Here is a 15,454-nt window from a genome sequence, read left to right on the forward strand (position 1 = left end):
TCCTTATAGAAGTCTCGGGGGGGGGGGGGGGGCACTGTAACAAAGCACCAAAAACTGGGGGCTTAACCACCAGAAATTGTTCTCACCCACTTCTAGAGACTGGAAGGCTGTACTTGAGGTGGGCGCTCCCCAAGAGGGCCCTCAGGGAGGGTCCTTCCCACCGCCTCCAGCTCCTGGTGGCCCCTCGGTCCTGGCTTGTGGCCACACCCTCCGTCTCGGCCTCCAGGGCCACCAGGCCGGCCTCTTCCCTGTGTCTGTCTTCCACCTTTCTGTCTCTTATAAGGACACCAGTCACTGGACTTAGGGCCGCCCTAATCCAGGAGGATGTCGTCTAAACTTGATTATATCAAGGACCCTATTTGTAGATAAGGTCCCATTCTGATATTCTAGAGGGACATGAATTTTGGGGGAGGCCATTCCGCCAAGACACTGCTCCAGACACTCTGGGGTGGTTTTTTTTTGTTTCTTGTTTTTGTTTTTTGCCTGTAGAGTCCCAACTGGCACGGTCAGGCTTGGATGCCATGAGATGAGGAGGAAGGTCCCCGTAGGTGGTTGGAGGATCCCGTCTGGAGCCCAGGAGGTGTGGGCGGGGCCTCGAAGCTCAGGAATGTTGAGCTTGAAAGTTGTTCTTTGTCAGAGAAAATCAGTGAGCTGGCCTTGACAGGAGGCGGGGGCAGGGAGGAGAGGGGACAGAGTGGAGCCCAGAAGTTCCCCCCACCCCCACCAGCCTCGGCATGGGAGCAGTGGTGGAGGAGATGGCACCGAATGCAGGCCGGCAGGCGAGGGCCCCTCCTGACACCACCCACACGGGTGTGGGCCAGCGGGTGGGACAGTGGGAACGTCTGTGTGCCGGAATCTCAGGAGGAGCAGCCCCTTGGCTCAGGGATCCCGGTTCTAGGAGCTGACTTTACAGCATCCCTTCCAACTGCACACAAAGAAATACGCACCCAGGATGTTTCTGACCCAGAGACAGAACAACAGAGAGGAGAGGAGGCAGCCGTCCCAGAGGAGGCGGCTGCTGTCTGATCCCCTAACGTGGTCACCTCAAACATAAAAAGCAGCTGAGCAGAGGGAGGGAGACGAGGGCAGGAGATAGGGATGTCCCCTGTCTGGAAGGTGGCGAAGGTGAAGGCTTCCTGCCTGTCTACAGACCTCAATTGGCCGAATCTTACACTTGCACACAAACTGTTTGCTACATTAATAACTAAAAGTGTAGACACAACCCGAAAAGGTCATCATATATGACGGTGCCACAGCATCTCTGGAAGGACGCCTGAGAAGGAGTTGGGCGGGGGCTCGCTTCCCGGAAAGCCCTGGCGCGGGGGCTGGTGGGACTCCCTGGCGTGCGTGTCCGTCCATTTAAACGGATAAGTAGCCTTAGGAGAAAGACTGCAGTTTGCAGCGAGGCCTCAACGGGGGAGGGGGAAGGGCCCACGGATGCCACGCCCTCCTGCCTCTCCACCGGCAACCAAGGGGAGGGTCTACAGGTGAGACCACCCCGGGCTGGGGCTGGCGAAGGAGGGGCACCCAGAGGACAGAGGGGCAGGCTGGGTCCTCCCCGAGAGTCTGCAAGGAGCCGGCGGCCCACACCACCGTGGGACTTCTGGGCCCGCCCGCCAGGGTGTATTTCTAGTGTTTTAACTTCCGGTCGTGGGTGGTTTTGCACAGCCACGGGACTCAGGCCGGTTCAAGCCGTGGGGCCCCCGGAACCTGAGCAGGACCCTTCCCGGTGCTGGGGGGAAGGGGGGGCAGAGGAGCAGCCCTTTCTAGAAGTTGCCGAGGAAGCGCCATGGTGGGGCAGGGGGAGGGGAGGGAAGCGGGCACGGAAGGAGCAGGTGGAGGGGGGTGGTGGGGATCGCAGGGATGGGGGGCCGCGGGGAGGAGCCTCTCGAGGCCTGGGGGAGGAGCCTCCGGAGGCCTGGCCAGCACCATCTGGAAGGTCCGCCGCACCCAGGGCCCCAGCCTCCGGAGCCCACCCCAGAGGGGAAAGGGGCGGATCCTGCGGGCTGACTGCACAGGCGCTGTCCACGCCCTCATCCAAGACTCTTCTGGAACCTTGTCCCTCCCCCCATGCCCGTCCTTGCCTTGGATCTAGGGCGGCCTCAAGACCCCACCTAGGGTGACAAACTGCATGACACCAAGGCTAGGTCACAGGTCACAGGTTGTGGCTTCTGATTCTCAAATATTTACTCTTAAAGCTTAAAAACACAGGTTCATCACGTTTGCAGAGGTGAGGGTCTGCCACGGCTCTCCCTGGGACCCTGAGCCCTGGCTGGTGAGGCTCTGAGTTCTGCACTGTGACCCCTTCCTGTGGCCCGTGCTGCCCTGGGAGTCCACACTGATCTCTGTGGCCCTGTGGCCAGTGCTGCTGTGGATATGACGTCTGGTTCAGGCGCGCCGGTGGGGACAGGGAACAGGTACAGGGCCAGGGCTGGGATGGCAGTGGGAGGCACAGGGGATGGGACTGTGGGGGTAGTCACGTGGCTTCGGAGTTAGTGAAAACCCATAGGGCCACACCCTGAAAAGGCTGGACTTCTCTGGGCATAAATTCTACCTCCACTTACAGGAAATCACTCCTGCCAGGTGGGCTCACTGAGGCCCCAGCCCGAAGCCTGTCCCCAGGAAGGCCTGGCACTTCGGCTCCCCAGGACCACAAGCAGAGACGCTGGGGCATTCCACCGGTACCCCCAGCTCCCTCTTTCGGGGCCTGGATGTAGGGGAGCCCTTGACACTCACGTTGCCTGGAGAGATTCACGGCTAAGCCCCTGGTTCCGTCCTCATGGACGGGATTTGACTCTGTCAACCCCGAGCTCCAGCCCCGCAGGCCGGGCTCTGAGAAGCTCTGGGTGGCTGGCTGGCCTCGCCTGGGCTCACCCTGCACACAGGGTCCTGCCTGCCACATCCGAGGTCACACGCCACTGGCTCCATCCACTCTACACCCCAGGAAACACCACACGGTCAGGATCCCCACAGGGCAGGGTCTGGATCCCAAGTCTGCGCCCCTCACCACCCACCCCTGCCCTGCTGGGTAGGAAGCCCCTGAGCAGGTGGCCAATCAAAGGGGTGGATCCCCAGCTCTGTGGTGGGTGTGTGGGGGCCCCGCTCTGACCCCCACTGCTGGTACACCCCGAGCTCCAGCCCCTCTTCCTCTCCTGAGCAGCGGGGGTGACTTACTCAGAGGTAAGGAGCAGCTCCGAGGTCTTGCAGGTAAAAAGCCAGAAACGGGCTGAGTGCGGACCCCGTGTAGACAGTGCCCTCCAGCCACCCGGGCTCGCCCTGCAGGGACTGGGCCAGCTCCATAGGGTCCCGGGTGGCGGCACCCAGGTGGCCTCACCAACCTGAAGGAGGAGGCCATGGAGGATGGAGCCCCCACCCCAGCAACCCCGAGTTTCTGCCTCCACTGCTTCCAGCCATGTTTCTCCAGCCTCACGCCCCCACCCAGCTTCTTGCTCGCTGGTGCTTCTCTGGGCTTTGCACACGCTGTTCCCTCTGCTGGAATGCCCTTCCACTTGGTGACTCAACTCTGACCTCAACGTCCCAGATGTGTTCAGTGGCACAGCCACTGTCACATGGGTCTCTTCTACTGGGTTTGGGGGCCCTGTTTGGATCCCTGACCACCCATTTCCGTGGCCCCAGGTGCTGGCTGAGCATAGCACACACAGGTACTCAAGAAATGCTTGTAGTGGGGCGCCTGGGTGGCTTAGTTGGTTAAGCGTCCGACTTTCGCTTAGGTCATGATCTCACGGTTCGTGGGTTCGAGCCCCGCGTCAGGCTCTGTGCTGACTGCCAGCTCAGAGCCTGGAGCCTGTTTCAGTCTGTGACTCCCTCTCTGACCCTCCCCTGCTCACGCTGTCTCTCTCTCTCTCTCTCTGTCTCCTAGAAATAAATAAACATTAAAAAAAAAAAAAAAAGAAATGCTTGTAGAATTAATTCAGGGGACTGTCCTGGGCAGCGAGGACCCCCAGCCAGTGCACCTAGCAGCGGCCTTGGTACCGGGCCCTCAGCCCAAATGACTCAGAGACACAGCCGTTGGAGAGCCATCTTCTGTCACCGAAGCCCCACAGCTGTGCAACAGGGTGGTCCATGGGAAGGCAACGAGCACCCCATCACAGGACGTGTGCCAACTGGGGCTGGAAGCAGGTACGGGCCTATAGGCTGCTTTGGCTCTGGGTGTGTGGAGGGGCGTGGACGGCACCCCGGAGCCGGGCCCTGAAGCGAGGGGCCCAGTGTGGGGATGGGGCTCCTGCTGCCTCATGTCAGGGCAGGCGGTGTGGAGCAGGCCCAGCCACTTCTGATGCCAGCAGCCCTCCCGCCCCTCACAGCTCGTTTCCACGTTGGCGCCTCCTCTCCTCCCAGCCAGGGCACCAGGGTTAGAGAGCCCAGAGTTCATGCAGCAGGGACACACAGGGGCTCATAAGCCCGACCAGCAGGACCCTACCTGGTCCCTGCCCCGTCCTGCCAGGCCAGTGCCTCCTGCCCCAGGTGACAGAGCTTGAAAGCCACCAAGGAGCAGGCTGTCACCCAGGGCAAGCCTGCCATCTGAGACACGGCAGGGGATGCTCTGGCAGCCTCTGAAGGCCCTGGGGTGTGAGGCGTTTGCTGTGCAGACCCCCGGGGGCCACCCCCAGGGTCTCCACAGAGCCCCTGCCCCGTGGGCCCTGCCGAGAGAGGCTCAGAGCTCCCTTCAGAGCTCAGGCCCAGCTCCCAAAGCCCCAGGATCCCCTGTTCTGAGGGGGTGACTGAGCCAGGGGCAGAGGCCATGGGAGGGGCACAGAGATCACCACGGTGTGTTCTCTCCAGCAGGCAGGGGACTGAGATGCCTTAAGCACAAGGCCTAGACAGTGGCCCCCCAGACGGCCCCTGGCCTCCTGGCTCCCTGCCACAGAGGCGACCCCACATTCCACGCACGCCTATCACTTTAAGCTGCCTGACTGTCCCTTGTGAACCGCTCGGTCCACATTCTCCGGGTGGGGGGGTGAGGTGCCGACACGCCCTCCCCCCCTTCCCCCCCTCCCCGCGCCTGACAGCCTATAAGGCACAGGGTGGGGAGTTGGGGCCTCAACGCTTGCTGTCCCCATGGCCCTGTTGCTTGTGGGGCTCCTGCTGCTCCTGGGGCTCTGGGGCCTGCTCCAAACCTGCACCCGCACCCCCTCCCCAGCCCCTCGCTGGCCCCCTGGGCCGCGCCCACTGCCGCTCATTGGAAACCTGCACCTGCTGCGTGTGTCACAGCAGGACCAGTCCCTGATGGAGGTAGGTCAGGGCCGACCGCCTGGGCAGCCTAGCCCCACCTCAGGGGAAGTGGAGCTCGTTTTCCAGGCCCCCGGTGGGGAAGGAGTCCCTGTCCCAGCCTGGGTAGGCCCCAGGACCCAACCTGCCTTGGGGAAGAGAAAGACAGCCCACCCTATGGGGAAGCAAATGGGTCAGTCAAGGAGCAGAGTGCCAGGAGCGTCAGGCCAAGAGGGCTCCTTGGAGGAGGCAGCATTTGATGAGTGACTACAGGAGAGCCAGGTTTGGGGGCGGAGGGGTTGGGGGGAGGCAGGTGCTCCTGGGAGCCGTACCAGGAAGCAGTGGTCTGGCGACAGAAGGGACCTGGACTAGTGCAGAAGTGAGCCGTCAGGTCGGGGGGCGCCCGCAGGGTGTGGCTGTTCCCACCCTGGGCTGGAGACGGGGCAGTCCTGGCCCCAGGTGGTGGGCAGGCTGGCCGGCCCTTGCAGCCAGGAGACTGCTGGCCCAGTGGGTGAAGCAGAGGCACAGGCCTGGCTCCACCCTCCGCCAGGACGGCCCAGCCACCCCTGCCCCGGCTGTGGCTCCCACCACCACGCACCCTGCTTCCCCAGAAGTGTGACTGCTTCCAGAACCCTCCTAGAGGCTGCCTGGTGGCCCCTGTGCCCTGTACAGAGAAGGCGCTACGGACCTGGCCCCTCAGGGGTGCTGCTCCAGGAAGCACCCTGGGCCCCGGGTTCACAGACCAGTGCTGGGCCCACAGGCCACTGTCCAGCATGTGGGGAGTATAAACAGGAAGGGCAGGTCTCTGTCCCTCAGTGTGTGTGACTAACTATAACTCACCTCTTGCATCTGGGCCTCCTTTCACCCTCTGTAAAGGCCCAGAAGGGGAACGGCCCCAGGCAGCAGCGTCAGAGGCCTAGCCCTGTGTTCTTGTTCTGTGCCCTTGGGCTGGGCATGGGGGTCAGCGGGGGAAAACTGAGCAGTTGAGGCCTGGGCAAACCCCTCTCCCCCAACCATCTGGGCCTCAGTGCCCGGGGAAGGGGGAAGGGGGGGAGGGGTGTCTGAACAGGGGCGGGGCCTCCAGAGGCCAAGCTGGGCAGGCCACCCCGCAGGCAGCCCCTCCCGCCACCCGCCCCATCCTGGGCTTCCAGGGAGCCCTCTCCAGTGTTCCCACCAAGGGAAAGCCATGGATGGGTAGGGGGCTCAGTGGGGCCCCTCGGACACTGTTCCCTGGACCTGCTCCAGTGAGACACCTCCCCTTCCCCCCCGGCTTTTGGGCTCCTAGGCCTTTGCTCAGCCTTGCTCAGCACTGGCCCAGTCCCCACAGGCCCCTCCTGGGGAAGCCCTGGCCCTGAGTCCCGTGTGCCCACCCTGCACAGCTGCGGCTTGCCTCGAGGGGGTGGGGCATGCCGCTGGCTGATTCCTGCCCTTCCCCACCAGCTCTCAGAACGATACGGGTCGGTGTTCACTGTCCACTTGGGGCGCCAGAGGACGGTGGTGCTGGCTGGCTACGAGGCCGTGAGGGAGGCCCTGGTGGGCACCGGGTCAGAGCTGGCCGACCGACCCCCCATAGCCATCTTCCAGCTCATCCAGGGAGGTGGGGGTAGGTGTGGTGTGTGGGGTGGAGAGGGGGCGGAGGCCATCAGAGCAGGGGAGTTCCTGGACCCCTGGGGAGGGGGTCTGCATCTCCGAGCAGCAGGAGACAGTGTGCCCAGTGTGGCTCCCGGGGAGGGACATGGTGCCCACATGGCAGGAGACATGGTGCACCGAGGGGGGACGAGGCTCCCCTCTCCTCCTCACGGTGACTTGTTGGGCCACAGGCATCTTCTTCTCATCGGGGGCACGCTGGAGGGCCGCCCGGCAGTTTACCGTGCGCACCCTCCACGACCTGGGCGTGGGGAGGGGGCCTATGGCTGACAAGATCCTGCAGGAGTTGAGGTGCCTCGTGGGGCAGCTGGACAGCTATGGAGGTGAGTGGGGGCCGGGCACCCCCTGGTGCTGGTCCCTCACCCCCTGAGGCCTGTGTCCCTCCCACTCTAGGCCAGCCCTTCCCCCTGGCCCTGCTTGGCTGGGCCCCCTCCAACATCATCTTCGCGCTCCTCTTTGGTCGGCGCTTCGACTACCAGGATCCCGTGTTTGTGTCCCTGCTGAGCCTTATCGATGAGGTCATGGTCCTCTTGGGGACCCCCAGCCTGCAGGTGAGAGGTGGCTGCTCCTCGGGGTGGGTGCCAGGGAGCCAAGCACTGGATTGAGACTGGGCTGGGGTGTGGTCTCAGCACTGGCCCCGCCAGAGAGGCGTGGGGCACCACCTTGCAGAAGCCGGAGGCATGTCTTGTTTCTGACACCAACTGGCCATGTGACCCCGGGCCAGGCCCCTGTGCCCTCTGGGTCTTCACCTCCCCCTCCCCCACCTTCCCATCAGCAACGGAGGCACCTGCTAAAGGTGGGGATGGAGCTGCACATTTCCTCCCTGGTTGTGGGGCTCCATGTCCCCCCGCGCCCCAGCCCTCAAGGCCATGACCGTCCAGCCAGCATCGGTCCTCCACAGCGTCACAGAAATCACACGAACTGGCTCTTCTGATTTCCCAAACTCCCAGGGGCCTGTGCATTTCGTGACCATTTCAGCACTAGGCCCAGGCACCTAGGTGTGGGGCGCAGACTTACAGTGCTGTCATAGCTCCCAGGTCTACTCGTCCCAACCCCTCATGGACCCGCGGCCATGGCACGAGGCGGGGGCGCTGAGCAGAGTCTCCTGTCCTCCTGCTTCTGTCCTAGGAGCCCCTGCCGTCCTCTGGGCGGGAGGACCTGGCCTCCTCAGGGAACCCCCTGGAGGATGGAGGCCAGGAGGGTGGGAGTGGAATGTTCTGGGGCCTCCCAATCCCATGCCAGCCCCTCACTGGGTCATTTGACCCAGGAATCCCTCACGTGCTGGGGGTGCACAGGGATGGGGTGCAGCCAGGAGAGCCATGGACATCTGCGGAGGCCCCACCTTGTGCAGGGCACATGCTGGCTGGTCCAACCTGCCGTGGCCTCCCTTCTGCAGTGGGGTCAGCTGGAGCTCTGAAGTGTGCAAATTCTCCATCCTGCCTGATGACTTGCAGCAGAGGCAGCCCTCTCCCCCTTCTCTGTCCTACCGGCTTTGGTGGCAGGAGAGAGTGGTGTGATTACAGCCCCCTCACAGTGGGGAAACCACCTGGTCAGGGTGTATCACCTGCCGACTGGCCCTGGTACAGAGGGTTCTGTGGGAGCCCAGGGCTGGGGTCCCAGCAGCAGAGCTGAGCCAGCGCCCTCTTGTGGCCATCGGCATCCCCACCCAGCAGGTCTGCGGGGAGTCCTGGAGCAGCGCCTCGGGGCCTGCACAGGGAACACCCCCACTGGAGGGTGAGGTCCCGCTGTGGGGCCTGCACCCTGACTGCCACCCGCTGCCCCGCCTTCTGCATTCAGCTGTTCAACATCTACCCCTGGCTCGGGGCTCTCCTCCAGCTTCACCGGCCCGTCCTGCGGAAGATAGAGGAGGTGCGGGCCATCCTGAGGACCCTCCTGGGGACGCCGCGGTCCCCCATGCCTGGGGCGGGCCCCGTGCACAGCTACGTGGACGCCCTGATCCAGCAGGCCCAGGTATGGACAGCACCACTGCCGTATATGCCTGGGGACATCTGGGGGCCCCATCCCAGGAGGAGTGGGGCTGGCCCTGCACCACTTGCCCCCTCTCCTAGCTGGGGGCCCCTGAGCCTTGGTCTCTCCAACTGTGAAATGGGGTATTTTCAGTGCCTGCCTGAAGGGGTGGCTGCACGGTTGTGGCAAAGCCAGAGCCAGCAGATGCTCCCTAACCTGACTCCTTTCCTTCCATCCCTTTCCTGAGCCCAGAGCTGGGGGGGGCATGTAGCCCCCCTCGGCTGAGTCCTCTCCAACCCGCTTCTGCAGGGGGAAGACCCCCATGGCCTCTTTGCTGAGGCCGACATGGTGGCCTGTGTCCTGGACATGGTCATGGCCGGCACGGAGACCACCTCTGCCACGCTGCAGTGGGCTGCCCTCCTGATGGGCAAGCACCCGGCTGTGCAAGGTGAGCCCGACTCTTTCCAGCACGCAGCCACCCGGTCGGGAGGGGGCAGGGTCCCCCAGGAACCAGGGCTCAAAGGGATGCGGGCGCCTACCCTCTCGCCTGCAGGCCGGGTGCAGGAGGAGTTGGACCAGGTGCTGGGGCCTGGGCGGTCCCCTCGGCTGGAGGACCAGCGCTCGCTGCCCTACACCAATGCAGTGCTGCACGAGGTCCAGCGCTCCATTACCCTCCTGCCCCACGTGCCTCGGTGCCTGGCGGCTGACACCCAGCTGGGCGGCTACCTGCTTCCCAAGGTGGGCTCCCCTCCTGGTCCCCGGCAGGGTGGGCAGGGCCCCCTCCTCTCTGCTGTTGGTCAGGGTGGGCCCAGCTGGCAGTGCCTCAGTGTCCCACCCGCAGGGCACACCTGTGATCCCTCTGCTGAGCTCCGTGCTCCTGGACAAGACGCAGTGGGAGACCCCTCGCCAGTTCAACCCGGGCCACTTCCTGGATGCCAATGGGCACTTTGTGAAGCGGGCAGCCTTCCTGCCTTTCTCTGCAGGTACCCCTGACTAGTGGGCAGGGCAGGCACAGGGCCTGGTCATCAGGGACCTCAGAAGCTTGGGCTCCCGGGCCTGTCAGGCCTCCCTCTGCCCACAGCTGCCAGCACCCTGCCCACTGGACCTTGTTCTCAGGTCCCCCCCACCCCTGCCCCACTCCAGGAGCAAAGAGCAGGCCTGGAGCCTGGGCCTCGGTTTCCCTTGTAGGCCGCCGCGTCTGCGTGGGGGAGAGCCTGGCCAGGTCGGAGCTGTTTCTGCTGTTCGCTGGCCTCCTCCACAGGTACCGCCTGCTGCCCCCGCCTGGCCTCAGCCCAGGCACCCTGGACACCATGCCCGCCCCGGCCTTCACCATGCGGCCACCGGCACAGGCCCTCTGTGCAGTGCCCAGGTGCGCGAGCTCTGACCAAGGAGACCCGGGGAGGGTTTGAGTCACTCCCCCAGACCCCAGCTTGGGGCGCTGTGTGGATGATGGAGGCAGGACAGACGGGTGCACAGACAGACCCCGCTCCTTGCCAGGGTCTTTGCCGTGGCCCCAAAGCCCCACCGGGGCCTGATCTTGTTCTGTCAGGGGCCCAGCCCCCTCCCAGTCCCCTCACCCTGAGGCATCTCTACACCGTATCCTCCCATCGCCCCGGGAGCGGCCAGGCGCCCTCCCCACCCTCTGCCCCCAGACCCCTTGGGCATCAGCGCTGCCTGTCTGCACTTAGGCCCCCCACGAACATCAGGATGCCCCCATTGCCCAGTGGTAAAGTGCCCCCTTCCCTTGCCCCACGCCTCCCCAGGCTCCCTGCTGCCTCCTCTCCCCACTTACCCTCCATGCCGCCCCCCTCTGGCTCCCCACAGGGCCAGCCTCAGCTGGGCACCCACCAGGCACAGAGATGCCACCTGCATGTGGGAGGGTGACAGCCACCCAGAGACCAGCCTCAGACTTGCGTTCCCAGCTCCCCTGCGCTGCGCCCCAACCCGCACTGCTGGGTCTCCTGCAGACCCCAGCCTGTTCTTGGGGCTCTTGGGGGGCGTGCCCAGGGGGCTCTCTGCCCTTGGAGCCAGGATGCTGAGCCCTGGGACATGGGCCAGTCAAGGGACAGCTGCTACTCCAAGGCGTGGGGACCCTGCAGGGGTGACAGCTTGGGGGGGAACGGTGAGTGGGAGTTGGCAGGGAGGACGAGGAGGCCCTTCATGATCCAGCCTTACACCCAAGGCCAGCTCCCCGCCACCACCACCCCCAGATGTATGGAGGCCCCTAGGGCAGGGCCTGGGGCAGGGAGCTGTTGCTGACCAGGGATGCCAGGGGGGTGCTGGGTGTGGCAGCAAATGAGTGTGGCTCCAGCCCATGGAGCTCCCCTCTCTGGGCTGGAGGGGCAGGGGGCTGGGGGCCCTTCCCAGGAGGGCACACACGTCACGTGAAGACTGGGTGTCTCAAAGGAGCATGAAAACATCTGACTGTGCTGGGTGGCGTTGTGGGGAAGCTGCAGAAGTGGGGCCCAGTGCCTGGCACCCCACTGCCCACGGGAGACAAGGACTGACACGGTCCCTGCTGTGGGCGGAGTCCAGAGGCTTTGACCCAGGACCATGGAGCAGCACATGAATCTCAGACGCCGGGGTGGGTGGTGTGTGGGTGAGTCTTTCATCGTCATGGGCAGGGCTGCGGCCACATGAGCTTCTGGGTGTGCTGTTCACATGTGGGCCCTCCCTCCCTGAGCAGGGGCATGGACTCAGTTTTTTTCTGGACAGAGCTGGGTGCTGGGGGTCGAGGATTTGCTGACCCCTGGGTGGAGGGTCCACAGTACAAGCAACAGGGATCTCCTCTAAGTGCATCTCGGCCCGTGAACTGACAGCATCCTTCAGAGAGAAGCAGAACGTTCTGGAATGGCTGTGGAAACCCCTTCGAGAAGCTGTTGGTTGAAGAGATGGGGCTGCTGGGGGCCGGCTTGCTGGGAGGGGCTGGTAACCCAAAAAGGGAAGAGGTGAGGCTTACAAGCGAAGCTGGCTGTTATGAAGGTCTCCTGTCCTTATGCTGAACCTAAGGCTGCCTGGAGCCCGCTTCCAGGAGCCATGTCCACTGTAGGCACTGGGTCCACGGCACCTGCCGGACGGTCCCACACCAGCAGGGCGGTGGGATCCCCAAACTGAACTGCGCCTTCCAAACAGGCGGCAAAACGACCCACTTTCCAAGGTAACTTATCTGTTTTCTGAAGAATCCAATAGGGTAATCGCTGGTTTAGGGTAATTGTTTTGGTTTTGCCAAATCTGAGAACCCTTTGTGCTGGGTTGGAAGGTGCAGATCTGGTGGAAAACGCTTTACAAACACAATGCTTACCCCCCGCCCCCCTTGCCCCCCACCTTGCCCTGACCAGTCCTCCAGAGCAGTGCCCTGGGTGGGTGGAGGGGGCGCACAGGCTGGCGGCTCTGGTGGAAACGGGTCTCTGTGGAGGACATGCGGCAGCTCTGGTGGGACGTCACCCCATGGTGACCCCAGTTGCCTGCGCCTTGGCTCCCTCAGGCCTGCGAGCTGGTGCAGATCTGAGGTGGGCCGGGCGCAGGGCTGGCTTGAGCCAGCCCCTTGCCCGCCCTGGTCCAGGGCTCGGGAGGCTCAGGCCCCATCCTCACCCCTGCAGGGGACCTCTGGGCCCCCTATTCTCAGGCTCCCCTCACCCCTGAGGAGAACTGGCCAGGGCCCAGCGGAGGCTGTCTGGAGAATGTCTGCCCCTCCCCCCTGCTTTATGGAGCGCACACAGAATAAACACTTGATACCCTGATGAAGCCTAACGTGCCGAGCGTGCTGTCTGGCCCAGGAGGAAAGCCCCTGTCATGGCTGCCGCCAGGGCCCCCCCACACCAGGCCTGGCCCCTGCATGGATGATCTGCAGACTTGGCCTGCCGCTGCCTTCCCCTCGGCAAACGAGGGGGACTCACCGGCCCGCCCGCTCCCAGGAGCTGTTCGGTGTGGCCCTGACGGGACGCCCTCCCACCTCTGCCTCATCTTCTACTTGTTCTGCTTTGCTTTTTATTTTTCTTGTGGTAAAACACGCATAACAGAAATTAGCATCTCAACCACTTCTAAGTGGAAAGCGCAGGGGCACCGAGCACATTCAAGCTGCTGTGCAGCCATCCCCACCGTCCCTTTCCAGAATGTTCTGTCTCCCCACACCGAGACTGTTCTTGTTACACACGGACCCCCACCTGCTCCCCTAGACCCGGCCCCACCATCTACTCTGAGTCTGACGAATGGGACCTCGTGTGAGGGGGTCCCAGTGCGAGTCCTCCTGCATCTGGCTTGCGTCACTCACCGTGGTGTCTGCAGGGTCCACCCATGTTGGAGCAGGTGCCAGAATTTCCTTCTGCTTAAGGTTGAATAATATTTCATGGGTGGATGGAGCACATCGTGTTTGTCTGTTCACCCACGATGGACATTCCAGGTCTGGGGTCCTGGTTCTTGCTGGCTGCACGTCCAATGAGCTCAGCCTCCAGCCTGCATGGCCTTAGCCTCTGCACACGTCCATCAAGGGTCCCCAGACCTGGGTCAGGAGGGGGCAGATGGTCCCACGGCCGCAGCGCCCCTGCATCGTGGTGGTGAGGGAAGGAGCCCCGGGGGCTGGCAGGCGGCTCTCGGCCCCGAGCCAGAAGCTCTCACGGCTGTGGGGCCAGCTTCCAGGGCCTCTGGGACGCCCACCCTCAGGGAAGACACACGGGGGGCCGAGTCTGTTCCCAGGGCAGGGGTCCTGGTTCACGGCCACCTAACGTCTTAGAGCCCCTCTGGCCCTGTGCCCCCCACCTGCCACCAGGCTGGGCAGTACCTGTCAGGGACATTCCTGCTGGATAAGCACTCATGTAACTAGACAGCTCTGTGGGGGCACCGGCAGGGGAACTGTGGCCAGGGGCCAGTCGGGAGCTGGTCCCCATTTCTCACTGCGGGAGGTCAACAGAAACACCTGCCTGAACCACATTTCCGGGACAGGAGTCCCAGGGAAGTGGCTGAGGAAGTCCTCAGAGGGTGGGGCAGGGTGATGGCCTTGGGTGCCGACACGCCCGTAAGTCCAGTTCCTCCAGTGCCCATGCTCGATGGAACATTCCAGATGGTCTCCAGGGTGGACGTGGGGAACTTCGGTGAGAACAGACGTTAAGGTGACAACGAACCGTTTTACCACTTTCCTTCCACGGTGCTTTGCTGGGAGCTCTGCCCTGTGAGGCTCTGTCTCTGCTCCCCTGATGACCTCGAACGTGTCTGACACCTGCACACGCTGTGGGGCCACGGTCCCCGAAGGCGCCCAGAGCCCGCCCAGCCCCGCCCCCCCGCTCTGTCACCCCAGGTGGGCTAACTCGCCGTTTCCAGAATGTGGACCAACAGCGTGCCCTGGTGTCCGAGGTCCCCCCAGTGCAGCACTGTGCCTGTATCGGCGTCCCCTCCCTCTACTTCTGAGCACTGTTCCCTTCGGTGTCCTGTGCCCCTGCTGAAGCACGTGTGGGCTGTTTCTAGCTCGGGGGTGTCGACTGGAAAATAGTAGCCACAGTCAGGCTTCCTGGCCCAGTGGCCCCATGCAGGCCTTGGTGAGTCAGAGACTTACAGGCCGACCTTCAGCACGTACGGCCCCCTCCCCATGCTGTGGCCTGGCCCTGGGCTCACACTCTCCCACGTCACTGCCCCTGGGGCCTCAGCAGTGCTATCTCTGACAGACACCCCCAGCAAGTGAGGCTGGTCCCACACCAAGTTATGCCTATCGACAGTTGAGTCCAAATGGCATGTGTGTGTCACCTCGCTCTGGCAGGGGACCATGCAGAAGACAGTACTTCATACTCTGGAAGGAGCCCTTAGGGCAGAAAGAGCCTTCTCCCATCTGGTATTGGGGAGCGTTTGTGCTCAAGTGAGGGGAATGACCTGATCTCCCAACCTTTTCCATTAATAGACAATGAGGACTTGGGACCCATCACATTTCCCTTTTCAACCTGGCTGCTAGGAAGCCCAGAGCTATGGTTCTTTTTTTAATTTTTTTTTTTAATGTTTTATTTATTTCTAGGAGAGAGAGAGAGAGACAGCGTGAGCAGGGGAGGGTCAGAGAGAGAGGGAGACACAGACTCTGAAACAGGCTCCAGGCTCTGAGCTGGCAGTCAGCACAGAGCCCGACGCGGGGCCCGACCCCACGAACCGCGAGATCATGACCTAAGAGAAAGTCGGACGCTTAACCGACTAAGCCACCCAGGTGCCCCTAGAGCTATGGTTCTTGATCAACCAACCTGATTCCTTAAAAAGAAAATCTGCCCTTTCTTTCTATCTTACTGATCTTCCTTTGTATGTCTACTTCTCAGTGTATTTTTTAATGTTTATTTATTTTTGAGACAGAGAGAGCATGAGCAGGAGGGGTAGAAAGAGAGGGAGACACAGAATCCAAAGCAGGTTCCAGGCTCTGAGCTGTCAGCACAGAGTCCGACGCGGGGCTCAAACCCACGAACTGTGAGATCATGACCTGAGCCAAAGTTGGATGCTGAACCGACTGAGCCACCCAGGCGCCCCTCAATGTATCTCATAAGATGCCTGGAAGCTTAGGCACTGTGAGGCTGGCACACTGAATGCTCGATGCCCCCAGGTTATCTGTGGAGCCCTGATGTTAGCACACTGGTTTGCTGATGTACCCACA

The 15,454-nt window shown here is 62.8% G+C and overlaps 1 protein-coding gene across 1 annotated transcript; it reads left to right on the plus strand.

The window, feature by feature from the left end:
* Positions 1–5,076: 5,076 nt before the first annotated feature.
* On the plus strand, positions 5,077–10,295 carry LOC120227918 (cytochrome P450 2W1). Its single transcript, XM_039225948.1, has 9 exons — positions 5,077–5,250; positions 6,667–6,829; positions 7,047–7,196; positions 7,267–7,424; positions 8,671–8,844; positions 9,151–9,289; positions 9,395–9,579; positions 9,683–9,824; positions 10,030–10,295. The coding sequence occupies exons 1-9, from the start codon at positions 5,077–5,079 to the stop codon at positions 10,248–10,250; spliced, it is 1,506 nt and encodes a 501-aa protein (XP_039081879.1). The 3' UTR covers positions 10,251–10,295.
* Positions 10,296–15,454: the final 5,159 nt, after the last annotated feature.

This window comes from Hyaena hyaena, unplaced genomic scaffold, assembly GCF_003009895.1.
Source record: "Hyaena hyaena isolate Hyena2069 unplaced genomic scaffold, ASM300989v1 scaffold_20, whole genome shotgun sequence".
Taxonomy (NCBI): Eukaryota; Metazoa; Chordata; class Mammalia; order Carnivora; family Hyaenidae; genus Hyaena; species Hyaena hyaena.

Excerpts from the sequence above, each read along its gene's own strand:
- LOC120227918 (XM_039225948.1), top strand. The coding sequence starts at position 5,077 with ATGGCCCTGTTGCTTGTGGGGCTCCTGCTGCTCCTGGGGCTCTGGGGC. Across the intron at positions 8,845-9,150 it reads CCCTGATCCAGCAGGCCCAG|GGGGAAGACCCCCATGGCCT; the intron begins GTATGGACAGCA and ends CCGCTTCTGCAG. Across the intron at positions 9,580-9,682 it reads GCGGCTACCTGCTTCCCAAG|GGCACACCTGTGATCCCTCT; the intron begins GTGGGCTCCCCT and ends TCCCACCCGCAG.